This window comes from Chelon labrosus (genome assembly GCF_963514085.1).
Source record: "Chelon labrosus genome assembly, chromosome: 17".
Lineage (NCBI taxonomy): Eukaryota > Metazoa > Chordata > Actinopteri > Mugiliformes > Mugilidae > Chelon > Chelon labrosus.
In genome coordinates, this window is record NC_140350.1 from 3,720,744 (window position 1) to 3,747,809 (window position 27,066).

At 39.2% G+C, this 27,066-nt stretch overlaps 2 protein-coding genes across 4 annotated transcripts in view; one reads left to right on the plus strand and one right to left on the minus strand.

Annotated features, from left to right (window-relative positions):
* The window catches only part of gria3a (glutamate receptor, ionotropic, AMPA 3a), a gene marked incomplete at its 5' end in the record, with an annotated part of 68,433 nt that extends 63,375 nt beyond the window's left edge, over window positions 1–5,058 (plus strand). The window contains 2 exons of the mRNA XM_084564774.1: window positions 2,337–2,585; window positions 3,503–5,058. Of these exons, the coding sequence (XP_084420900.1) occupies window positions 2,337–2,582 (246 nt within the window). The 3' untranslated portion in view covers window positions 2,583–2,585; window positions 3,503–5,058. The remainder of the gene's footprint in view (window positions 1–2,336; window positions 2,586–3,502) is intronic.
* A 1,363-nt stretch (window positions 5,059–6,421) lies between these two features.
* thoc2 (THO complex 2) lies at window positions 6,422–27,029 on the minus strand. 3 transcript variants are annotated; one of them, XM_084565325.1, is made up of 39 exons: window positions 26,875–27,029; window positions 24,653–24,708; window positions 23,296–23,387; window positions 23,057–23,108; window positions 22,882–22,952; window positions 22,563–22,684; window positions 22,312–22,445; window positions 21,949–22,109; window positions 21,600–21,692; window positions 21,262–21,417; window positions 20,735–20,907; window positions 20,419–20,614; window positions 20,295–20,333; window positions 20,016–20,146; window positions 19,020–19,121; window positions 18,194–18,278; window positions 17,962–18,055; window positions 17,753–17,833; window positions 17,550–17,646; window positions 17,185–17,302; window positions 16,878–17,057; window positions 16,620–16,784; window positions 16,243–16,518; window positions 16,010–16,151; window positions 15,510–15,667; window positions 14,954–15,082; window positions 14,712–14,843; window positions 14,407–14,591; window positions 13,673–13,848; window positions 13,265–13,367; window positions 12,701–13,086; window positions 12,469–12,527; window positions 10,980–11,015; window positions 8,990–9,121; window positions 8,752–8,818; window positions 8,497–8,642; window positions 8,212–8,288; window positions 7,346–7,392; window positions 6,422–7,231 (listed from the first exon to the last, which is right to left on the minus strand). In XM_084565325.1, the coding sequence occupies exons 1-38, from the start codon at window positions 26,937–26,939 to the stop codon at window positions 7,365–7,367; spliced, it is 4,695 nt and encodes a 1,564-aa protein (XP_084421451.1). In that variant the 5' UTR covers window positions 26,940–27,029; the 3' UTR covers window positions 6,422–7,231; window positions 7,346–7,364. The 3 variants fall into 3 exon arrangements, 2 of the variants coding, with proteins under 2 accessions (XP_084421451.1, XP_084421452.1); XM_084565326.1 differs by having other exon boundaries at window positions 6,422–8,288; XR_014699561.1 differs by lacking the exons at window positions 6,422–7,231; window positions 7,346–7,392; window positions 8,212–8,288; window positions 8,497–8,642; window positions 8,752–8,818 and having other exon boundaries at window positions 9,019–9,121; window positions 11,463–12,527.
* Between the last annotated feature and the right edge of the window lie 37 nt (window positions 27,030–27,066).

Here is a 27,066-nt window from a genome sequence, read left to right on the forward strand (position 1 = left end):
GTCTGGCATGCTAGGGTTAGTCATGGAAGTCATACATTTATACACATATTTACTGTAGTGTTGCTTGCTATCTGTGATATGTTGGCCAGGACCCTGCTCTATCGCTTTGTACAGTATAAAGTAGTTTTTAAAAAAAGTTGAATAACATAAAATAACATAATACAATGTTATTTATGTTATTTCCCACGTGAAGAACTCCTGTAAACCTTGCAGTATTGAAACTCAGTGAACAAGGCATCTTAGACAAGCTGAAAAACAAATGGTGGTACGATAAGGGTGAATGTGGAACCAAGGACTCTGGAAGTAAGGTCAGTCGCTGCAGGTCTTTTTATACTGATTGCAAAAATGCATTTTGACCTGACTGTTCATATGCAAACACCTAAAGCACACACTGTCACAGTAATCATGACACCATGTATCTTGAATGCAACACACGAGGAACACTAAAAACTAGACATGCTCCACACATACTGTAGTCTAATATACTTACCCCATGACTCACTGCAGCATGATTACACACAGTTTTTATTCATACCATCAAATTTTGAAAATACGAATTGAAACCATTATACTGCTATTTTTCATCCAAACCTCTATTGAAATTTAGTTTATCAGTGGTCTTATTCATTTGTATATGTTTGTATGCATTTCCCAAAGGCACCCTTATTCTGACAAACTGACCTTTGAATAGCACCAGAGCACAGGCTGGTCAAATGTTATTTAATAGTCAAGACTCGATCGGCGATTAAAGGTTTGGACACCCCTATTAAGGCATAAAGTTCAAGATGACACATTTCTTTTAACCTTTTAAGCAAAACTTCGGTCCCCCAAACTTTTACAGTTTCAAAATAACAAAAAAGTAACCTTTGGCAGGTATCACATCTTGTAGAAGCCTTTGGTAGCCTGCTAAGAATCTTTCAGGTCCTGTTCAAGGATTATTATTTTTTTGCCCGTTCTCCCTCACCAAAGTCTTCTAGTTCTGTGAGTTTCTCGGGCTGTCTTTCGTGATTTACTCTTTAGAAGTTCATCCACAGATTTTCGATAACGCTCATGAAGGGAGATGGTCAGGGCCTTGGTAAAACTTTCAGCTTCACTTTTCATCCATTGTGGATTTTGGGGCTTGTACAGGATCATTATCCTGTTGTAGAATCCATTCTCTCTTCATCTACAGCTCCTTTTCACAGAGAGATATTCGCTGCCAGAATTTGCTGGTATTTGACTGAATTCATTCTTCGGTCTATCAGTGGACTTTTCCTCATGCTCGAGGCTGCGAGTGAGATCGATCCACCCCTGAACATCTAAAGAAAGTGTCCCTGTTATTTAATTCTGCACCCCTTTTTGCGCATCACTGGAAAAAAGTCCTATTTTAACTTCAACTGTCTGCAAGGCGTGTTTTTAGAATGCAAGTGGGTTTGAGACGTACATTTGCAAACTTCAGATTGTGCTGAGGACAGGTCTTCTTCTGATGACTCTTCCATGAAGGTCATATTTGTCCACATGTTACTGCACTACAGAGTCCAGATCTTCCGAAAGGTGCTCTGGAGACAAATAAGAGATTTGATTTGCTTTCTAGTTATCCCGCAAGTTTTCCTTTTCCTTCTTTGAAACAACACACTAACCCCACTTAAAAGGTTGAAAAGAATGTCTCATCTTTAACTTCTACTTTCTTAATTATTCACAGCGACAGACATTTTGAGCAGGGGTTCACAAACCTCTGCTTGCCACTAGTAGATTGAGTGTCAGAATAAGGAATATCTTTTGAAACATTTTATTCACGTAACAGCCAGTTAAATGTAAAGACCCACTGCCTTTAGGACTGCAAAAAGTTCCACAATGATAGGACGCAAATGGTAAAACTCACATAAATGAATTTCAATATTACTGTTTGGCTTCTAATAGCAGCAAAATGGTTCAATTCCCCTTCCACAGCTTGCCACTTTGATTGTACAGATGCAGTGTTTAGAAGGTTCAGTTGAGCAGCTTTGATAGTGAACTGAGGGTTTGATCTGTAGACCTGTACGACCACGACCGCCTTCCTCTAGACGTGGCCTCGTAAAGAGACCATGAAGCAGGATAGATAGCCAAGTCTCTCTACATTCACCTTCAGCGCTATTTAGTGAGGAGGAAACGACACTTTCAAGTTGTTCCAGTTTTTTTTTTTTTCTTCTCATTTATAACTGAAGCAGCTATACCTCAGAGGGTTTTATAGACACATCTAGAAGCCTCCTCATGTTACTGTGTAGTGGTAGTGCAGCAGGATGTACATATAGGCTGTGTGTATATGAGGTCAGCCTCAGAGTTGAAGAAGTCTTAACGGTGGTCTCTACCTCCCCCAGGACAAGACAAGTGCACTAAGCCTGAGCAACGTGGCAGGAGTCTTCTATATTCTGGTGGGAGGGCTGGGCCTGGCTATGACCGTGGCTTTGATAGAGTTCTGCTATAAGTCACGGCAAGAAACCAAAAGACTCAAGCTGGCTAAGAACGCTCAGAACTTTAAGCCAGCCCCTCCGGCAAACACCCAGAATTTTGCCACGTACCGTGAAGGCTACAACGTGTACGGGACAGAGAGTGTTAAAATCTAGACGGTATGTCTTTGATTGTTGCTGTCATTTTGATCCTACAGTGGATTCTTAATTTAAGGAATTTAGTTGACTACTTGGAAAATGTTCTTTTTTTTAACAGCACTTTTCTCCCTACTGGTACGCTTTCCAGTCACAGTCACACATCTACCCATTCATTCACACAATCACACACACACATTCACACATACCAGACACACATATAATTTGTATTAATTTCATATTAATTGTTTTTGTTCAGATATAGGTTGGTGCATGGTTTGGTTTCCCAAGATTTAATACTGGCTTCAGTAAAACATACATGCTGGAAACTTGCTTGACCTCAACACATATTAAGTTCTGGTTCTCTCAGTCCCCAGTCAGTCCCTAGACCAACTTAGGTTGTTCAAGTTCACCTAACTCAACAGGTTTTATCATTTCACAGCTAAAAAGTTTGAACTAATGTTTTTGTGTTGAACAAGCTTGAAGTGATACACGCTAGATGTGTACATGTTTGGATATTTTTTGCTGAAATTATATAAAGAATCTTGAGTTTAAATTGAGCGCCTGCACAACAAAGTATTGACAATTATCAGTCCTGAAAACAGGACACTCAGTCTACTACTGCTAAAAATAAGATAAGAACACAGTCAAATTAGAGCTGAGAGTCTGATACACACACCGATCAGCCACAACATAGAGAGACAACAGAGGGAAAGAGAGACACATACTTGCCAGTCCATTAAGTTAAAGTACAATTGCATTCTAATATAACAGTCCTGCACTACATCTTACCTTCAAGGTTAAGATATTCAGCATTAATTTCAAATAACTGAGAGAGCTTTTGATTTAACTGTGTTTTCACTGTGGAGGCTGTTTGTAGTACTATTAAATTGTATTGAATAGTTTTAATGTGATACTTCTTTGCTGTCTTGGCTCTGCAGAGGTGCAATGTGTCGATTCCCACTGGTGCGTCTGGATGGAAACTGCCACTCTGTGTGACCCCTACACTCCGAGGTTGGCATCCTGGGGGCAGCAGCCTCCTTTGTCATCAGCTTGGACCCAAGCCTACAAGTCAACAAGTGCTCATTTTGGGGTTTAAACCCGTCACACTAACAGAGGGCGATGACGCAACAGGACTTTTGCTTCTGGAAACATGGGATTTGCCTCTCATAGTGCCTTACGGAGCATTTCTGCGTCATGGCAATGCAATTAAAATTTAATTCACTTGAAAAAGAAAAAAGAAAAAAACAAACATTGCTTCAAATGACAATTAGATGAACTGTTGTAATTTTTTTTCTATATTGAAGAAAAAAAGCCATGATTTAAAATCCTGGAGTACTTATTAAGTCATTTGAGTCCTTTACAGACATATTTTTGTGGTGAAATCTTAAGTTGGATAAATGTTATATTTAGTGAAGTAAAGTCATTTTCCTGTTTTACTATAAGACTATTTTCAGTGTCAGAATATTTAGGACAAGCATCAATCTCTAGGGTTAAGCATCAATGAAACTGAAAAACTTTTACCCAAGTTTTTACTCAGAAAATATTGATAATATGAAACTAGTGGTCATGTGAAACAGCTTAGGCCTGTTGGACTTCATATACGGTACATCTGACTCCGTTCACTTAGATGCTTGTTTTAAATCGACCACGTGATACTGCATTTGTTTCAACTGCCACTATTTGAAAAGATTTTTTTAAACTGAAATTGAGCTTTTAATCACTTAGTGCCATATTGTTGAAATCAAATGAATCATTACTACTGTAGAGACTAGGCAAGTGACCCCTTTTTATGTAACACGATATTCAAAACGGTTTAACTGAGCTTATGGTTTACACTTTGTACACACTTAGAAGCTGTTCTCATGTACAGTAAGTGCAGTATCTGCAGCTGTGGTTCTCAACATTTTTACACCATAGCTTCTTTGGTTGTGATAAGCTTTCTGTGTCTATGCATTATGCAGAAGGTGAGCTGTACATTGAGGAAAGAGCAACGAATGAAACATTTGTCCGTTTGTATAGGTGAACTTTTGATTTTGTAAGGGAAGAACCTCCCAATGCTATGAAACCATGTGCGCCTACATTTGTTCAGTAGATCAGACTTACTCATCCTTTTCTCCCCTCATAAGGTGCATGTAAATTTGGTGAGTTCGAACTGCGACTTGAAACGCACCCCTGTTTTAGAGACTCATGACGTTTGAGCCAGTTTGGTTTTAGTTTTTTCATTTGTACCTCAAACCATGAGAGTTGCATGTATGGACACAATGAACCTCTGAGGAGAGGCCGCGTACAAAGGCTTTTATTACATTTCCTTAATAAAAGCAGGTTTATATTCATCGTTGGGACCTTTTTTTTCACAACTCCTATACATTTATGAAACTACAAAAAATGTGTTAGGTTAGGTATTACATCCTTCCATTCATTACACACATTTTACACTGATACCGTATTATTGACCATGTCATGTCACAACTAAACTATTACATATTATTATGGATATTACCATTATCACCACATCCATCACTATTATGTCTATTAGGATTCATATTACAATCCACAAAATATTAAAGTAGCAAATATTATACTTGTGCATTTATTTATTCAAGACAATCATTTGTTCATACCTGTAACTTGCAAAAGTAGGTGGTGAATCCTTGTTTTCAGCTTCTGGCGTGACCAGCAGCTGAACAGCAGTTAAACATTTCTGGTAACTGCTGATCTGTCGTCTACAGATGCTTGGAGGAATTTTAGCCCATTCCTCAGTACAGAACCACTTCAGTTCTGAGATGTGAACCACTTGCTTCAGGTACTTCCACAACATTTCCTTTGGATAAAGGTCAGGACATTGACTTGGCCATTCTAAAATCTAAATTTTGTTCTTCTTTTGAGAACGACTCGTGCGCTTGGGGTTGTTGTTTGTTTCTCTTGAGATTCAGCTCACTGACAGATGTCATTTTGTCATTTTCTTTTAGAATTGGCTTATATAATTCAGAATTCACTGGTCCGCATCATGGACAGGATAAGGTTCTGATGCTGGAATGAAATGCAATTTCTCCAGACATGAGCCTCTCATTTAAAGCAAATAATTCTGTGCCATCACACTGTGGTTGTTCAGTGTTCTCCTGATGGTGGATTCATTAACATTGTTAGTCAACACAACAGAGGCCTTTAGTTGCTTAGAAGTTACCCGGGGTTCCTTTGTGACCTCTGGGATGATTATGCGTCTTGCCTTTGGGGTGATTTTTGTTAGTCAACCATTGTGGTAGAGGGTAACAGTCGCCTTAAATCTCCTCCATTTGCTCTCAATTTGTCAGACTTTGGATTTGTAGATTCCAAACTCTTTAGAGATGGTTTTGGAGTCTCTTCTACCCTGATAACAGGGTACTGAACCCTAGGCTCATTACATTGATTGGAAACACTTCTAAACAGATGGACTCCAATCTGGCCTTGAAATTAACTTAATCCTAGAGGTGCACTTACTTTTGTAACTCACACAGATATGTAATATTGGCTCTTGAATAAATAAATGCACAAATACAATATTTCTCTTTCATTCGTTTGGGTTCTCTGCTGATGTTTTGAGCCATTTTAAACAGAAATGTGGACAATTCAGACAAATAAATATATATATATATATATATATTTTTTTTTTTTTTAAATGGTACTGCCTTGTTCCAGACTCAAAACACATGTATAATAAAAGAAAATAAATTATGCTATAAAAAAGAATTTAGGATTTATTTCATGACAACCAGGTGAAAGTTTCAACCTTCAGTCAACCTAGACCTGCAGACACGTCACCTAAATGTGCATCACCTTTGTGTTTGTAGAGAAGAAAGAAAGAATGGTAGGACACAATATCAAAGTGACACACTAGGAAAACTATTGTTTATTGGGTTTTGTTTTTCGCATTTGTTTTTTTTTCTTAAAAAAAAAAAGCTTACACTCATTGAGTACAGCAGATAAAATCTTCAAAAGTCATTTTCGAAACAGTTGTATTTTGAATACAGAGCGTCAGAATAGTTTTTGGGTGTGCGATATTTCTTTACAATTCTACATTTGAATCAAGGTCAAACGGACAGTTTTATAAATTATGTAAAAACCTGATTTAACACAAAAAGCAAAAAAGAACTGTATGGGTCATCAAAAACAAAACAAAAAAAGAACATGATGTGAATTTTATGTTACCCCTTTATTATTGTACACAATATACAAACTGGTCCTTTGTATAATTTTTCTCACTTACACCTACTGTCTTACTCGGATTAAAAAGCATCTCATGAGGATATGAGGTAAGTGAGAATGGAAAGCAGGTTAACTCCAATAAAACGAGCAAATAGCAACATACAAAAAGTACACATTTTCAATGATGAGATTATTGAATGTCCAGAGGCTACCAAAAGATCATTTCATACAATAACCACATTTCTAGTTAGAAGAAGAATAACACTGTGATTATGGCAGCATGTTGTGCCCATTTCAAATAATGAAAAGAGAAACAAAATAAAAGAATGAAAAATACACAGTGCTCTGTCAGATAACTACAGCTAAAGACACTTGGGATGGGAATCTACAGGAAATCAAAAACAGGCAGAAATAAGAGTACGTAAGCAACATAGTACAGGTTGAATTGCAGATGTCTTGCAGATAAAAGCACAGCTTCTCCAATTCTGCAGCACGAGGATCAAAGAGAACGACAGGAAAAAAACAACAACAAAAAACCGTCAGATACTTGGCACGTGGTTGTTTAAAAGCTGTTTAGAGAGCAGCTGAATGCGCCTTACCTTCACTGATTAGTACACATTATCTGTGCTTGTCAGAGGATTTATGAGTATGAATGTTAAGGGAAATGCTGAATTAATCAAAGACTGAATTGCTGACAACTAGTGAATCACTGGTTGTCAAAAACATCTGTTTACAGAGAAAAGCCTCTAAGCATCCACAGCTAATTTGTTTCCACTGACTGTTGAAGGGGTTTGGTTCAAAACAGCGCAGGATGGTGTAAGGAAACCAAATAACAAAAGTACCTTTTCCCTTTGCAGCGAATCATAAAAACATTAGAGAAGATTCTCAGTGTGTATATAACTGATATGAAGCAAGTGAGCAAGATGGACAGGGACACAGCGGCTCTTTAAAATGTACAAATGAAATGAAGAAGAGCTGAAGAGCAAGGTATCAGGGGGACAGATGTGATTCTACAGTTAAACGCTCAAATGAAAGAAGTCAAACAGTTATAGGAAGAGGATTACATGCTAATTAAGATTACAAGCAAGTCCCCTTAGCTGGCTTCATCTGCTGCAACATTTCTTTGATTGGAGTGTTTAGCAACACATGACAGATAAAATGGAAATAGTTCAAAGGGGAAACGAAAGCGGAAACAAATTTAGTGCTGTCACACTGAGGACATTCTGAAAGACTGGTAAAGAATCTTTGCTGAAATCCCAAACGAGCCAATTCATCCACTGAAAATGTGGATAAGAACTAAGCAGATAACCCTGCTTCAGGTGATTGACAGTGGTTGAAAACAGCAGTGAAGTAAAAAGACCGCAATTTACAAAGACCCCACGCCTTTAAATATTAAAATATCAACTCTAAACAATACCAGGTAAACACAGCTGTGATTTAGGTGTCACTCTGCATTTAAGGATATTGCTTTTTCTCTTCCTTCCCTCCGCTGCTGTCCCTTTTTTCTTTCTTTTCAGACTTCTCTTTGTCATGTCTGGACTCCTGCAGCCCAAGAAAAAACAGAGATGTATGAATTAAAACACATCTGCAGTAGTGGAATTAAGGGTACAGTAATATGCATCAGTGATTTACATCTACATGTATTGGTCAAAATATGGAAACATGCTTTAACTGAAATAAAGTTCTTTAGTTCAGAGAGGTTAAAATTAAAGTTGATGTGATGGTGGCAGGTGTAAAAAGCTCAGCTGACCTTTTTGCCTCCAGAGGAGGTTCGCTCAGGTTTCACAGACTCTGCCTTCTCTTTACTGGAGGATTTGGATCTCTTGCTCTTCTCTTTTTCAGCTGACAGTGGGGAGTCACAGGAAGGACTTGTGCTCTTGCTGTTTTTGGAGGAATCTGTGTGGGGAAAAAAGAAAATATTTTGTTCATTTAGATTTCTTTTTATTTATTTATTTTTTTAAATTACCAAAAGCTACTAAAATCTGTTATGTCAAAAAACTCGTACTGGTTCCATTTTCATCCTTTCTGCGTTTGGATTCTTGGCTCGTCTCACGGTCGTTTACAGTGTGATCCTAAAAGAGGAACAACATGAGTTAATGATGCTAACATCAGGCTCATTTAATGACTGACAGGTGGTAGGGTTTAACAACGACGAATTTATGTGGGTAAATATTTAACACATCCTTCCAACTGATGTGACTTCACAAGACAAATCAAGAGCGATCAACTTGTCAGACACTGACTCTTTTCCTTTCTTTCCGATCTTTTTCTTCCTTCTTCTCTTTGGATCGCCCTTGTGTGTTCTCTGAATCTTTCTTCTCCAGCTCCCTCTCTCTGCTCTTGGACCGGGCAACTGAATTGTAGCTGATGTGGTGCTATAACGAGAATTACACATGAAGGACAAAATACAAAAAAAAGAAAGTTTAATGCTGTCAGAAGTGAAATAATATCAACCACTAACATCAATACAGATTTAATAAATAAATAACTCATATAAAAAAAAAATGGGAAAAACAGCTGAAATACTCTTTACCCCATATTGATCTAAAAAGTTGCAAATATTTGGATATTTATGTACTATTACACTTTTACACTCAATGGATATTATATTAAAGTGCCAAACAGACGGTTTGATTTGAGGATCATTTTTAGTTGATCTTGAAAAAACAGTGAGGTAGACATAAAAAAGTGCACCAAATTGAAATGTTTCAAAGTAACTGGACACTTGGCTGCTAAACGTTTCTTGGCCAGTTGCGTGTCGTTTCAACATTTATACGCAACGGAGCACAAAGGTGTCAGTATGAGATGTAAAGGTGAAGAAGAAAACAATGAGACTCAAGAGAAAACATCTAAGACAAATATGGAAATATGCTTTTGTCTGGAAGCTCAGTTCATAGGGGGTTTATGAATGGGTGCAGACCAGGCTGCTGGGACATAAGTGGATAGACCTAAAACCAATCAGAGCAACCAAAAGTGTGATGTTGGTGCCTCAAGGGTGCTACTCTGTACAGACATAACAAACCACTCGTATTAAACAAACAGTGGAAGAGGAGAGAGTCTGAATTGGTGGTGGTGGTCAGATGTATTCTGCCAGACTAAATGAAACATAATCTCTTAGATTTGCATCAGTACTGGAAGATTACTTTGTTAATCACATCTGAGAGAGAGTTGCTCATGTTCTATTACACTGTTTTGTTAATGCAGTTCAACCTATTTAGCATTTACACTCACTTGCCAGTTCATTAGGTACACTAATGAAAACAAATACATATTATATATTTATATATATTATATATTTATAATATTTCCGCAAAAAGTCTGGCACCAAATTCTCCTCCATGACTGTTCCATTGTTCAGTTTATGTTGAAACAGCATCAGAAAGATGATTCAACAGTATGGTCATGTTGGAGGATGTAGTTTGTGGCGCTGTTTAACTGGATTGAAGAGTTTCTGTTATTTTGGACTAGCCCACTGATTAAAACGGATTTGTCAGAATACAATAACAGAAACGTGTCGGTACGATATAATTCAACAGCACAACAAAATGAAAACACAGTTGAATCAACAGCTCTCTCGTTAGTGCAGGACTGTAATATTACAGGTGTACCTAATGAACTGGGACCTGAGTGTACGTTACTTAACTGCTTCCAGCACACCATCAGCTCTTCATCACAGCATCTTTGTCACAACAATCAATCTCATTAGATCTAACTTGTTCGCATGCAAACAGACCATGAAGACACCTACGACTGTTTGTTCCTTAAGCTTCGATTTCAGTTTGTGCCTAACTTTGAGGATTTTTGTTGTCTACAATTATTCCTGTCATATGAAGACCAGTTTTTATATTATTAAGGAATGAATCGAGAAATGTTTTTTTTTTGAAGATGCAATACTAGTGCTTATAATAATAACCATTCAAATAACTACAAGTAAAATGTGTGGTTGCTTTGAGAGAACTATCACCAGACTGCAGTCAGATGGATCGTTGCATGAACAGGCGATTACAAAAAATGTTGGCAAAAACAAGGTGATCATGTGATATGAAGAGTTTTCCACTTCTGCTGCCTCCAAGTGGCAACAAGTATCATATAATGCAGCTATGGGGACTATCAGTTTAAATGAATCATTTGAGACAATCACATGAAATTCATGTGAGCAGCTGAACACATCTTTGATACGTGAACCAAGAAAACAAGTCAATTTAAGTGCAGATAAACAGAGTGAGTTCAAACCTTGGATGTGGGCTCCTTGGGTTCGATGCTATTGTCCTGTAGGGATGAATGGAGATGACAGATGAGCTGGGAGGGGGTGGGGGATTGGGAGGAGGTTGTCAGACAGCAGTAGAGTTGGAAGAAAGGGTTGGGGGGTGGGGAGTCGGGCTGGCTGGACCAACAGCATACTTCTCCCTTGACCTCTGACCTTCAAGGACTAAGGCTTTGACAAGGTTATTACAGAGGAGAGTTCATAGACTCAACATCTGGAATGTCAATATTTAAAATAGAAAAACCCTGAGCATATATGAAATCACTTCTAGTCTTTTTACTACAGACTACAGGCAGCATAATGTAAAAGTCCTACAGCGCAGCTGGTATCTCAATACATCTAAAGTGCAAGTGCTGTAAATAATGTGTACATGTGTGCCTGTGTAAGACAAATCACTCAATTCTTATGTGCTTGACTGCATCCCTACCTAAATAACTGTTGCTGTCACTTACAGTTCAGGAATGGATAAGACACATGGAGCCTATTTCTCTGGTGGAAGGGTAAAATAAAGACCTATCACAAGCTTCCAGTGGTTTGGGCAACACTCCAGACGATTCAGGCTTCGCCCACTCTCTTCCATTCTCTCTCTCTCTTTGTAGGGGCAGGCTTATTTTCCTCTGCATTTTTGGCTGATTCAAAACGGCAAGATTCATTTTCTCCGTAGATCTCTGTTGCTGGTGGCTCTCGACGCTTGCCAGGAGGTAGTACGACTGTAGAAGCTGATGGGTGGTAGCTGTAGGGATAGTGTTGTAGGGGCACACATCACGTGATGAGATGGCTGCATGCAGGTCATTTTGCCAAGCGTAGACAGAAGAGGGGCAGACGACGCCGCTGATTCAGAGAGACACTCCAACAGCAGGGCAGTGTGCTGGATGGACACCATTCATCTCTGCGCTGCATCCAGGGACGTTGACGGGAGGGCAAAATACCAGGAAAAAACGGGAAATCTTCACAGCTCACAAAAACGGGAAAAGACCTCGGGCACCATTTTAAGTAGTAAAACACTGCTCACGGTGGAAAAAAAACCAAAAACGCTGCCTTTGGAGAGCTTTTGATTTGGCAAGCCACTTCACTTCAGGTGATTATTATTCTCAAAAAGCAAAAAACTCCACACGAAATATAGAAATGCTTCAAAAATTCTTTCTTTCTTCAAAAGGCACAATGACTGCTTTCATTTATATGAAAATAGGCAAATATTTCAATATGAAAATACTCAATATACACAATATTCTCTTGGCTAAGTCCTTGGGAGATTTCTCCCAATTCTGCAAAATATTATGCTGATGTCCATGGAATGCTTTCCAACTCCCATGGATATGGTTGGGGTTTCCAGATGCCATGCCTGCATGTACGACAACTCTCCTTGATGATCTTCAGAGCTGCTGGAATGTGCAACGGCAGGGAATGCTCCGGCAGATAGAGAAGAAACTGGCACAGCCTTCCTCAAGCCATACTAACCTTAACAGACGAGGAGTGGGACGGGGAAGAATGACAGTCGAGCTTTCGTCTTTTGTGATCTGTAAAGACAAAAAGAGGGAAACTTGTTAATTTGTGCTCCATGAAACCTTCAAGGAAAGATACCGTCCGTTCATTCATGTTGGTTGACAGAAATGTTGTAGGGAGTGATAACACATCTGTGCTAAATTTCTTAATTTCATATCATGTACAAGCAGTTAGAAGGGTTTCTTACCCCTCTCAGATTCAGCTGACTCAGATCTGGGAACTGGGGACTTGAGGGACCCAGCTACAGCATTCCTGTCGCCTTTCTCCTTGCTCTTGGACTCCTTGATGACGTCTCGCTCTCTGGATGCTTCCACGGGCTCTCCGTTTCCAGCTTTGGCCTTGTCGTCTTTGTTGCTCTTCTCCTCTGGCTTCGCTTTCTCCCTGTCTGCCTTAGGGGTCTTCTCCTTACCCTCGCGTGCCACCCGCTCCTCCTTCCCTGCTCTCTCGTCTCTCTGCTTCTCCCGACGATTCTCTGCCTTTGTCTCTGGAGTGCTGCCTGGTGTCTTTTCCTTTTTCTCTTTTTTCTCCTTCCCGCTCTTCTCTTTGTCGTCCCGCTCTTTAACGGCTTTGGTGCTGAAAGGGAAACATTTTTTTCATTTCAAAACATTTTACTAATTCTTACAGTATATTGCTTTCCATCCAAGTTTCTGTTTCACAAAACCAACTGGTGATATGAAATTGCTGTTGGACATTGTAACACAGTTTTAGCTTTGAGACATCATGGTGTCTTAGGAGGTCTTGGTAATCCTACCTGTTGAGAGCACCATTCCCATTGCTGGTGGTCACTTTGGCTGCTGCACTGTTGGCTTTGTTCACTGGTTTTGTGGTCCCCTGAGATTTATCCTTCCCCCGATCTACATAAAAAACAAACCAAAAACAAACACATGTTTGAGTATGGATTTACTAAAACTAGTACACATTAGTAATTGTACCATCAACGTATAATAAGTTCTAATAGTAACATAGTGTATAATAGTATACAGTTGCAAACAGAAAAATTACATGCAAGGACTCTAATGTCCGAGTGTTAAAACATTCAGCCTACAAGCAGTTGCATTGATATGTTTTAAGCTGAATCTAGTACAATATGATTCCTGGTTAACTACTAAATAAAACTGTACAGGACCAAAAAAAGCCTGTGATATTTCTAATGACTCACCGCCATCCTCCGTCGTCCCCTCCTCAGTCTTGCTCGTGCTGGTGGCAGGCTTGCCTGTACTGCCGGGGCCGTTCTGTTGACTTGCAGGTGTGGCACTGCGTGCTGGCTGCTCCTTGTGATGAAACTCATTCTCAGGGACCATGTGCACCTTCTGGCTTTTCAAGCGACCTGAATAACTGTAAGACGCATAAAGGGTTTGCAAAAGGAGAGACAAAACCTCAAAAGAACTTGAGTGTCACACAGTGCAAAGATTTTACTTTCAAAGAGAGGAAACCATGTAATTGAGCTTTATGAGCTCCAAGTACAAATAAAGTCTAATATTAAACACAGGCATAGAATTCACTGTGAAAAGAATTGATTCCTTTAGAAATCCACCTGGACTTCCTATATAGCCTTTGTAGTTTATTTTAAATCTCTCGTTTTATAGTAGCTAAGCAAGCCAGTTCTTGAGTAACACTCAAATGCTCAATTAAAGGCACTTGAGAACAACCATCTCCAGTCTCGAACTACAAATATAATGCACCTACCATCTTGTAGGCTGTCAGTCTGTTTAACCATCCATTTTCATAACAAGACTGAAATATCTGGGCTGAACCCACCACCTGTCACTCCTCTTCACAGACACTACAATTCTCTAATATCTCCATCATCTTCCCATGTTTTCATTTTATGACTTCAGTGGTTATTAACTGTATGCACCACACAGAGCTGAACAGCACACAATGCTGTGTTACCCCATTGCTAAGGCATAGAGGTCTGGCCTCTTATCCTTCTCCTCGAGGCAGATCTTGTGGACGCGGCACTCCAGCGCTTGGCCCAGGTTAAGGACCTTTGGGTAGCAGGGCAGGATCTTGGTAAGCACAATCAAAATGTTCCGGATGTGGGTATAGTCTCCCGTTTCCAGGCAGTGAACTGAAGCCTGGTTGGAGTAGCAAAAGAGACCATTATTATAGATAAGTACACACCTTCCACAGCTCTGACTGTCATTTAATAGACATCATTTTTAGGAAGGATAAAAAGATAAAGAAGGGCAGCTTACTTTAGTTAGCATGTAGTGCCATTTATGCACCACATGCCTGAAGTTTTCATAATCTAGTTGATCTGCTTTGTTTCCTCCATCGAAGCCTGTGGCTCTGAAGATGGTCAGGAAGCCGGGATAATTGACACACTCCTGTGACCACACAATAAGAATAGACAGGTTGATTTCCAGTTCACCCTACATCAGAAAATGTTAGAAGTAAATTCATGTTAAAGTGCAGAGTACAAGTAGAGACTAGAAACCTTCTCATAGATTGCACGGTCGCTGTGCCAGCGGGTCACCGTCTCCAACATGCAGCAGAGGAAGCGTCCGTAGCGGTGAGACTCATTCTCCGTACAGCTGGCCACAGTGTAAATGATAGCAGAGAAAACCTGCCAACCAACACAACGCAGCACTTTTACTTAAACAGCAATGTATAATGTAGATATATGGATTAAGGAAAATAAAAAAAAATCTGGATATATTTTACAAAGTGGTACGTCAGTTTTTACACCCAATATCGTAGAGCTGTACTTAACTGTTGTTTAGCAAAAATGGTATTAATGGACTAGTTAGTACACATCACGCTTTAATTTGATGGTGCACTTAAATGTTTGACACTTACTCTAGTTATTTTAATGGATATTGCTGCTTCTATTCTGCTGAGAGGGCCAAATTATAGTCTACATTAGCCTCCTTAATTGATCACATTATAAATGTTTATTACTTGACTCTCTAAACCACTTTGTAACCATACAAAGACTGTTGTAAAAACGCAGTTAACTTTATATCAACATTCTATGTGTTTGAATCACTTACCCTATCATAGCACAGGAGTGTGCAGAAGTTGGGCGTCTTCTGCTGGTGGACAAGCTCAACAAAGCGGGCACAGTACACAGCGTCGATGGAGGAGAAGATGCAGCGGGGGAACAGACAAAGCTGCAGGAACTTTGTTATTGTCTCATTTTTTGTGGATTCTGTAATAAAGAGTTTTGATTCATATTAAAAGCAGACCGATAAAACATTGAACATCTACTTTGAACACTTCGATGGTACTGACCTCAATAGCTTTGTTTGGATGTCCACAACATTCTTTACTACATACTGTCTACATACTCTTTCAAGGGTGGGTCCAACGAGAGTTAAAACTGAGTGTGACATTAACGATAAGAGCTTTGTGTCCAACTAAATATCTGCTATATTATATAAATCACTATCCTAAAGCTTGTTGTTGCCGTTTGTTTATTTAAGAAGAACCAGCCTCTTATGTTGTAAATGACGAGATCAGACTGTACACAAGCTGACTATGGGATACTTACTGGCTAATAACCAGTTGTCTTTCTCCAGTTTGAGGCGGTGTAAAACTCTTTGGACGTGCTCTAGCTGTTTCTTCTCCTCCTCCTGTAGCTTTTCCTGTAGGGCCGTACAGCGTTCCTTCTCCTTCTTTTTCTTATTCAAGGGCTACATTGGAAGGCAACCACAGCAACAGTCACACCACAAATAGTTGAGTATAAAATGGTTGTGTAGCAACAGCTGTCAAACAACTACTCACTATCTCAGGGTTATCCTCGATGGCTTTGATCTGGACCTTGAGCTTGTTGACCTCGCGATCGTAAGCAGCATGCGGTACAGCCAAGTCGTACATGGTCAGAGACCAGAAGGTAGCATAGAACTGAGGGCGGAGATCATCCCAAACCCTGGCTGGATGGAGGGACACCACAGCTTCGTGCACTGGTGTCATCACCTGCTCACAGGCTGCCACATACTTGTGTACTTTCTGCTGTTGCCGGTTTCCTTTTTCTGTCTTCTTCAGCTCATCGTACTTTGACTGTAAGTAGAGACAACATTAGGCTAACACTAGGGGAAACATTTCCTTATTAAAATTAAATGTTAGACTTTAGGCTGTAAAACTGAGAGTACTTCACTGACCAAAATCTGATGCGCATACATTGGCCGAGACAGGAAGAAAGCAGCGTCATGTGGCGTGTGAAACTGGTTACAAAGGATGTCAATGGAGGGCACTCGCTTGATGTAGTCCTCTGTGCTGAGGTTGGATGCTAGAAAGCCACCAAACTGCACTAATGTGTCATGACACTGTAAAAAGACAGAGTTATCTTAGCAACAAAAACATGCAAGACCATCCCATTGTTTACATTAAGACTAAATGTACTAAGAGGGTATACATACCTGGTCGTAGAGGTGGCCAACAAGTTTAAGATGATTCTCTCCTCCCTCCAAGAAAACCACACCATTTCGCTGCTGTGCCATGAGAAGACACAGTGGTAGGGCTAGCTCATGGTCCAGCAGTGCATCCTTCAGACGCTGCGAAGACTTTTTAGTGTTCCTAATCTGGCCAAAGTAGCCGCCCTGTGAACCGAATCACACTCATAATGACAATGTACCAAAACATGTGCAGCACTAGTCCAATCATATAGATGTGGCTCAAGAAACTGAATGAGGAAATTACATCTGTTTTTGAGTCTACTGTATATACCTCAGCTTTGAGTTGCTCCCCTCCTGTCATGGCTTCTAACTGTTCTGAGGTCATCTCATCTGTGATCTCAATGCCAGCCATTTTCTGCACCACCTCTTTAAGGATCAGCAGGTCAAAACTGCAGTAAGAGGAAAGATAAAGCAAAGCACAATTCCGGACACATTAAAAAAAAAAAATCACTTAACAATCAAAGCAAAAACAACCACATACTTTTCCCAACACATGTTTAAGTATAACCATAATTATGAATTAATTTGAATATTGTGACTCAAGGCTAACCACACCGTGATAAAGAAGAGTGCGTAGACACAACATATTAAACAAACGGTCATCCTGTTTCTACAAAATTGTCTGACACTACTTACCTCTTCCCTGCTTTTAGTTGATTGGTGACGTACTGAAGAAGACCAGCCAGCTCGATCGGATATTTTCTAAACACAGCTCCGCACAGACTTGCCAGACCTTGGTTGAGAAGAACAGGTGTATGTTAATCACTCATTAAAACATCAAACGGCTTTTCTTCTCTTGCATGGTAATAGACGATGTGTTGAACTGTGAGGACACGTACTCTGAAGCCATGAGGAGATGGTGGTGTCGTCATGCTTCATCTTCTCTTTCTCTGGATTTGCCAGAGCCTCAATGATGCAATCTGGAGATAATAGTTAAGCGCAACAACAAACAGCAAACCTTTGACATCCACCTCACTGCCTCCAATAACACAGTACTAACAATAGTATAATCAGTGTCAGTTGTTGGCTGACTGAATGTGTAGGATACAGGCCAAGACATCATAGTTGAGGGATGTGAGGTATTTCAAAGAGTCCACCACTGGAACGATGAGGTTGTCGTACCACTGGATCTGAGACAGCATCTAGCATAGAACAGGAAAAACAGAGTGTGTTAGGTGCTACAACATGTATAAAAAAAAGAACAAAAATCTGAGATGAGATCACTTAATACTGTATAAGACTTAAGTAAAATAAAAATAATTAGATTGAACTACGCTTACATAATCAAAGAGGATGGTGGGATTGCTATGGCTGAGCTTGCCAATCTGCCTTCCAGATTGTTTCACATTCTCTTTGGTCAGTCGCCTAGGGAAGGAAAAGAAGAAGCAGCACAAGGCAGGAAACAGCAGATTAACATGGCTAGAAGATACAAGGGGTGCTCTAAGCACAGACTGTCATTTCTATAAGCTTCACAGCAGCTGGGAAATGCTTTAATGGTTGTCAGCTTCAGATAAAAGAAGTGCCATCGATTGTCTTCAAAAACACAATAGCCGAACAAAACAATTACAAGTCCTCTTTTAAATCCTGGTACTGTTTGATATGTCCGTGTTAACTATAAATAAAACCTAATTCGACAGAACTAGTAGGAACATGCAACTTTTATCCAGTATCTAATATTCAGTAGACTTCTTCTCAAAGCCGACATTTGGATTTGTTATAGCAGAGTAAACACCGGTCTCTTAATTATGGCTGCATTTCACATAAGAGGGATCCTGCTGTTGTACATTCAGGTTCACCGTCATGGCTTACTGGGACACATAATGGAGCTGAGCCATCATGAATAGCCCTGTGCTTTCCCTTCTGCAATAAGTAAAAATGTCTGCCACAATAAACGGGGATATCCAAGATAATATGACTACATCTAGACTGAGCTTGAATGAAAAGGAAGATAAATAGCTGAAATAAGCACATACACAATGGGAAGACTATAACCTGCAATGACAAGTACTGACTTGACGTTTAGGTGGTAGACACAGTCAAGATCCAGCAACAGAAAAACAGATGACTGCACAGTAACAGCACCAAATGTTCTGTAAAGTGACTTACTTCATAATGTATTTGGCCCTTTCCACAGTCTGAGCTTTGACTTTAACCAACAACGGATGGCTGGAGTATGTCTCATTCTTCCATTGCCCATATAACCGGTACCTTAGGGAGCATAGATTAAAGCACAATTAAAGGTTTACCTAAGTAGCAATCAAAACACTGGTAGAACTGGCAGCACACTGCATGTAAAAGGACAACAAGACAACAATGTACAACTTAACATTTGTAAAAATTCACACTCAAAGTGACTTTAAGGGAACAGTTTTAACATAAACCAGCTTACAAAGTGTGTAATTCAGAGTGGTCCAGAAATTAAATAAATAAATAAATAAATGAATGAATGAATGAATGAATGAATGAATGAATGAATGAATGAAAAGAAATAAGCCACCTTATATTTGGCATTATGTTCAACTGTCATTACAAGAGCAAAGTTTTTTACAAATACTAATTTGTCAGACAGCCGGATGAATTTCTACATCATCTGCATTATATACTGTGAAAATATACCACTGAAAATCCCATAATTACATTTCTGTGCACAATTCAGTACAATGACACCTAAATAAGCTGCACTTGTTTCCATGTCAAGTTTATAACAAAACCTTTTTTTTAACAGTGTTAAACCAGTTTAGTGTAGAATACAGTGGAAATAATCTACAAAGTGTCACTAGCGTCAGCAACCTCAGAAGTATTAGCTGTGACAAACTGACACAGAAAATTAAAGTTAAAACAAAACTTTAGGGAACGTGTAGTGTCACTGCCCATCAGTGATGTGCTGAAATGTCCAAACAAAGGTCCTAACCATAAAATTCTTCCATTGAGAGGAAATAAGGTTTGCACACAAACAAAGTATTCACACTTTGCACAATAATAATAGGATAGTCTGTAGAACCCAGTTATATTTTGTATGCTTGTCTTCAAGGAAACACCATCCATCTAAGAAATCAGTTACACAACATCACATGAAATGAGGGATACAAGTGTGTGTCTCACCTGTGCCGGTAGGGAAAGAGCTTGAAGAGGCCCCACAGCTCTTCAGACATGCAAGCATTACACTCCATAAGAGAAAGAGAAGGGAGAAGCACCTGGTCTGCAATGCTCAGGAAACAACTCAACAATGTTTCCTGCAATGAACAAACATTAACAAGATTCTCAAACTAACTTACAGTATACAGAGATAAAATGACAGACCATTTAAAGTAAAGCAGTTGTAACACTATAATATTAGCAGTAAAGTGTTATAGTCATCAAGATATTTGGTTTTATACGTACCATCTTGTCTTTGACCTCAGGCCCGCCATCACTTTGGTACTGAAAAACAAAAAACACCAAGCATGAGTCAAAACAATATTTATGCTGTGGTGTAGATGCAGTATTATAGAGGGTAGTTCCGCACCTCTTTCATGAAGCCCTTGCCCAAACGCACAATCTTGGCAAAGAGGATAGGATCGTGAGAAAGGTGGGGGCCCAGGTAACAGAGCATGCTGAATATGTTCTTGCGGAGGTCCTCAAAACTCTCAGCTGGGCAAAGGGCCCCTTTGTTCCTCAGTGGCTTCATTATACATCCCCTTGCCCCTTTTGGAACACCAGCCCTATGAGCAACAGAGTTGTATGTCAGACTTTTGTTTTTAATTTGTTACAAGACTTGACTGATCAATTGTGAAATAAGAGGTTTAACTACACATCATGGGAAGTAAGTGAGAAATCAGCACCTTCTATAAAGAGGCTCAATAGTCAGGTGTACAAGGTGGCAAAGTGCCAGTGCAATGGGCCTGTGAGAAGAAGCGTAGAAGGAAGGCATCTGGTCCATAATGCTCTGGGCATGGTGCCAATCTCCAATCCTAAGCAGCGCTTCCAACAGACCGAGCTTCTGGTTATCAGGTGGCTGTCAGAACAAAAAATAGAGCAGAAACTGATTAACTGAGTATAATTAAATATGCCAACCTTTAGGAACATACAATAAGGCAGTTAGAGCAGAGCAGCTGCAAATAATAAGCACAGCTGCAATCAAGAAAAGTGATGGCTTTTTGAAACGGTTTCTTTCTATGTAATTTGTTAATTTGCGTTTATGTGATACATAATAAGCTGTGGAAGTGGACGTTTCTATTATATTGCCTTAAGACTTTATTTCCACCACCTGCAAACATCTGCTCTTATTGTGATCAGTCAGGCATAATTTCACAAGAAATGCATATACACTATTTATATGTCAACATTATGAGAGGACATGCTTCAATACCTTCTCATTCTTCTCTTCTTCCTTCTCTTTGTCCTTTTCTTTGTCTTCACTCTTTTCTGAGGGCAACACAACCATAACCAGCTTCCGAGCAATCTGCTTGGCCTCTGAAATATCTCGTTTGTGTTCCTCTATGATGGTGGCATCTTGTGGCATAAGCTGGAATAGCACATCCGCAAGAAAAGAGTCTTCAGTTAGCCATTATAGTGAATAGTTATAGGTGTGCACTTCAAGTATTTCCTAATTCCGATTGATACATGCAAAGATCCTGTGTATTTAAACTGAATGTTGATCTTTTAACTAATGTGGTAATTAGCTGGACTTGCAGCTCCCTTACTTACATGTACATAGAGATCTTCCAGCTCTATCAGGTTGTGGTGAAGCAGAGCAGCAGCAATGTGGTAAAGTGACTTGGGGGTTTCCTCATTGGGCTCCTGAATAAACGTATAAAAAAAATAAATCAATACATTATCACATACAATATATGTGATACATTAAATATAATAAACATTAAATCTAGTAAATCTAATAAAATGATATAAAACCACACCATATAATTCCTAGGCAGCATTTTAAAATACACAAGAAAGGCAATAACATAAGGCCTGTTATTCTATTCTATTCTATTCTACTCTACTGGACACATTGTGGCTGTCAGTTTCTTTGATTACCGTTTCTTGGTATTCTTACCTGGTAGAATTTGAACTTAAAGCCCAGAATGTGGCAAAGGGTGAGTGGCTCACACATGTAGGACTTGATGAGGGACAGGAAGAACTCATCTTGGTCAGATCGACTCTCATATATCTCCAAGATTATGTCCAAAACACGATTAGGGTCTAAGTTGAAGCATCCTGAAGACAATAGTTTGGGACAGTATTAGCACTAAATGATATTTATATGACATAACATCTTTTTGGAAAGAGTCACAAGGGACAGATATTGGTGTGAAGATTCAAGACGTCTGTATAAAACATATTTGAAACACATTTAATAATCTCATGTGTAGCGGTGCCGTATTCAGTAGAGTAACTCTCAAAAAGACTTGCTGATTACCTATGAGGGACTTGATGTTCTCCAGGACAAGGTGGCTGGTGATGTTGCCTGACAGGTCCTGGCCAAGCTCTGTGATTAGTTTGGCATAGCCCTCATTTTCCTCTCTTAGTAAGTTAAACTTCTGTTGCTTGTAACTGAAAAAGAAAAAGAAAAATCATACACAAATATTTCATAGGGAGCACAATGGAACAGTAGGCCCAATGCACATTATCCCTTTATGCATCTACATTCCTACTGTGTACTCTACTTACAATAGTTTAGTCTTGATTTTTACAATCTTCTGATTAAACTGATGAGCTTGTTTTATAAGTCCGAGGGATTCTAGGGTTTCTGGATCCAGCCTCTCTTTCAGGATAGCCTCTGGTACAAAAAACTGAAATACAAACCACATTTATTTTAGCACTTTGGAATAAGCATTAAAAACAGATTCACTCTTACATACAACATCTCACTGTCAGGACATTTCAACATAATTGTGTTTAGGTTGTAATAACTGTGTGAGGGCAATTGAATGAAATGCTAAGTTATAGGTCCAAGAACATAATGTTAAAGAAGAAATATTGTTCTTACCAAACATGCTCCCACCAACTGTGTGTAATGGTCACGTTTGTTTTTTTCCTCCAATGCACTGGTCTCTAAATCTATGAAAAAATAAAAAACATTAAAAACATGACAGTAAATGTATGCCACTTCAGCGACAACTAAATGCTATTTAAAGATATAGTTAAAAAAAAAAAAATATTACCTAGTATACTGAATACATCTGCTAAAATTGATGGCATGTCATCACGGAGTTCCTGAAAACAAAATAGACAGAAGAAATGGGTAAGCTAAACTGAACCAGGCATGATGGGAATGGAGTGGGTGAATAAAATGTTTGTCTCTGACTTGACACACATATACAGCATGTACACTGCTATATTTATTATTTAAACCTTAAGTGAAACAACCCAACAAACAAACAAAAAAATGTAGCAGTTGTACCATCATGTCCCCAAGGACACTGGCGACAAGATCCAACTTCAGGTTCCCCTGTACAACTTGTGAGCAGAGCTCGTACAAGGCAGCCTGCACATCTGCAGAGGTAAACAAATGAAACACATGACACTTTATTTAAAATTTAAACAGAACTGCAAGGAACATACTCCTAAATATGAACTTTGTAAACCTAAAACCTAATCCAAAAGCTGACCTACACAAGACCCCCCCAAAAAACAACCCACACACACACACACACAGAAAAAAAAACACAAATAAGTATCCACCAATTTAAGGAAAGAAATCGAGTAGAGGAGCCATTATCAACACCTTGCAGTATAATCGAGCAGTATAATCGTGTCTGCATGGCGAAAGACATTTTCACTTAAAGACGGAGCAAGATATTAATACATTCTGTGTGTGTGTGGCATGCGCAATAAAAAAAAATCTGGCAAGCTCCGTCAATGGGAAAAAAATTAAAAAGGCCTGAACGGATCCACACATCACTATTTCCCACAATTTGCAGACAGTACATCGGAAAATGCGGACAGGGATCAATGTGAGAGAGAGCAAAAATTCACAGAAGATGACAAAAAAAAAGAAAGAAAAACAAAACAAAACACCAGGATGAAGAATTGGACAATAAGTTACCAAGAGGAAAAGGTCAGACTAAGATAAATTGTAAAAGGTATATTGACCTTCAGGAACCAATTAAACTGAAGTATAAGAACATCACAAATTAGCTATTGATACAGCACAGCTTGACTGAGTGCGGTTGAATTCTGAAAATATACTGACTAATATTTTTGAAACGTTGAGGAATAAAAAAGAAAAAAAAAAGAAATGTGCCTTTGTCAAAAGAAACATGGATGTACTGCCTGTTCTTCTGGTGTTCTTTTACACTGTAATCAATGGGTTTTTAACAAGGAGGATACTGTTCCTTCCAGATCAAGACAGGTGTTAAGTTTAATCATTCCACTCTAGCACTGATCTATAACATGTTAAAGGTATACATGAATCTTTTATTAACATCAGGCAATTGCCAACAAAAATAACTGGCATAAAATTACGGCAATATATGCATATCATTTATCTTCATAAGACCTCATCCATACAAATAAATATAGACGTCGTAGCTTTCGCCAACGTCTTTCATTTATATTGTTTTAAATATGTATTAACCATTATGAGCTAAATTTGGTAACTCATTTAAAAACCCTTCCCTTTCTTATGTAGATGACTGCAAACTGCTACAATCTTCAAGAAGGGCGTGTGTCAGTGTGTGTGATGGGGAAGTTCAAATTATCACAGACACAAAAAAAACACAAGTATGTTAACAAAAGTAAGGTCATACACAACTTACCTCTAACTTCACTTCCATGATCTGTTTTCTCTGTAAGATCTTTGCAGAGTTGTACACTATAAAGTTAACAGAAAATATCTGTTTAGTTATACAACACAAATATGACAATCAATAGCCATAAACAGCTCAATAAATGCAATCTATAAAAGCAATGCATACAGAGTGTGTTCAAACGTTTACACACAAATGTCTTCATAACATCTGGATCATTTAACACCATGCCAACAGTTACTCCGTAAACGGTGTTTAGATGAGAAACATACTACTAAAAAAGTCAGAGGAAACTTTCAAAACTGGATGTGTCTAATAACTCATTGATCTCCTAAACAATAGTTCAACCAGACTTAAGGGAGCAGCACTGACAAAGGCAGACCGGCCATGCAGTTTGTTCCATCTAACGTGCTCAATTGGCTTAGTGGCTGGTGATAACAACTTGCTACTTATGATGCTAGAGGCACTGTCAATGCTTGTTCACATGCTATGGCCATTGAGAGATACTCAACTGCATCAAGCAGACATTGCAGTTCATCTGGGCTCTAAGGTCCAATATGACAGACTTATAGTCAAATAATGAAGTACTGAGGTGGCCAGGCCCATTTACACTACTTCAAGCAAACAAGCAGAGCACTTAATCAACTTAACACCTTTGCTGTCTGGCTCTGGTTAATACCACAGTTCCACTAGCACAACAGATTGATATCAGATACACAGCTCCACAATAATGTTACCTTTTGAAGGAAAGATATTGTTTGATATAAAAGATTAATTGCGCAACAACAATGAGATAGCTTAGATATTAGCACATGTCCTTTCATCTGCTGCCTGCACAGATGTCACAGATGGCATCCCACTGTACACCTAACCAGACATTCATTATTATGTATTTACCAGTTGTGTATGGAAACATTTCTCTTAACAGGAACATTTTAACAGTGACTCGTTTATGCCAGTTTCCATATAAGTGCTATAAGCTACAGACACAAAGTAGAAGAGTTTGGTTTGGTGCATCTTATTGCAGGCCTTTCTTGAATATGCAAGGCCCAGAGCCACTAATAGCAGCCACTGCTGTGGGTGAGCCTATTGTGTCTCCGCCTGAACGTGATGGCTATGTTCAAGAAAACGAGTACAATTTTTATTCACGCAACGTTTTCTCCTCTAAAGACCACAGTCTCGATCTACCCCATTTCTTGATTTCCATGAGTTGTAAGTTTGTTATATACTGTTGACGAGATTACTGGGAATTTACATGACAACTTTGATAAGGTTGCTTCTCGCTGTCGAAATGGAAACTGCAAGCACCAAGAGTACTTTTATATCTAAATATATGGAAAGCCACAACCATTACCTACAGGTTTGATAACGTTACCTGTAGCTAAGTGCGCAAACACCTACATAAACTTAACACCAGCTAACAAAGTCTAACGTTAGCCGTTGCTACGTCTACGATGTGACTACAGTGTCTTTCCTGGGTACATTTAAGCGGTCAGCGCCGTTTTATAGACTTGTGTCAATAAATGTCACCACTATTTTAATGCCCCCACGCCTGGTTAACATAAACTTTTAAACAAGCAACAAAAAAACCTGACATCTTCGCTAGCGTTACTGCTAACTTGCTATAACGTTACGTCAAGTCCCCTTGTTTCCCTCCATATGCTTATTTACAGTAGACGTTACACGGACATGGCTAATAAGGCATTTTTCCAGCCAAATGATTATCGGCTGGCAACTGGAATTAACCCCTGCCCCAAAAGCGGCTCTAAATTTACTACAGATTTTGGCTAGCTAATACGACGTCGATGCAAGAGAAAGATAAGCTACATGCTAGCTAGCATAGCTTTGCTAGCCATCGTGTTTACAAATTCACGAAGGGTATAATGGGAGCGTAAGCTAATCCGACTGCTAGCATGCAGGTTACGTTAGCTAGCTAGCTATTGTTCAATTTGAATATTTTAAGACCTCCGTCCCACAAAGCAAACCTACTGTATTAACTATCGCACACAAACTATACGTTTTGTTATCTTTTAAACAGCTGTGCTCGTTAACGTTTGTTTGCCTCGCAAACCGTTTTAGCTTGCTAACTGTGCCGCTTGTTAGCTACAACAAACACATGAAAGCCCGGCCTTAGATTTCAATGGTAGCGACATCTTTTTTTATTTTAAGGGGTAAACGACTTGAAAACTAATGTAGCATTTGCATCCGTGTTGAAGTTCAGATGTACTCACAACTCGTGTTTTCCTGATTTTTCCCAATTCTTGATCCATTCACCAGGGAGGATAAATGTAGCCATCTTCCATACACGCAGCCCGGATGTCTAGTTCATCAGGGTCAAATGTGGTGGTTAGCCGCCGCTGCTAGCTCACTGTTGCATGTTAGGACAGCGAGGGCTGCCTCTGAGGCTTTCTTAACGCGGAACT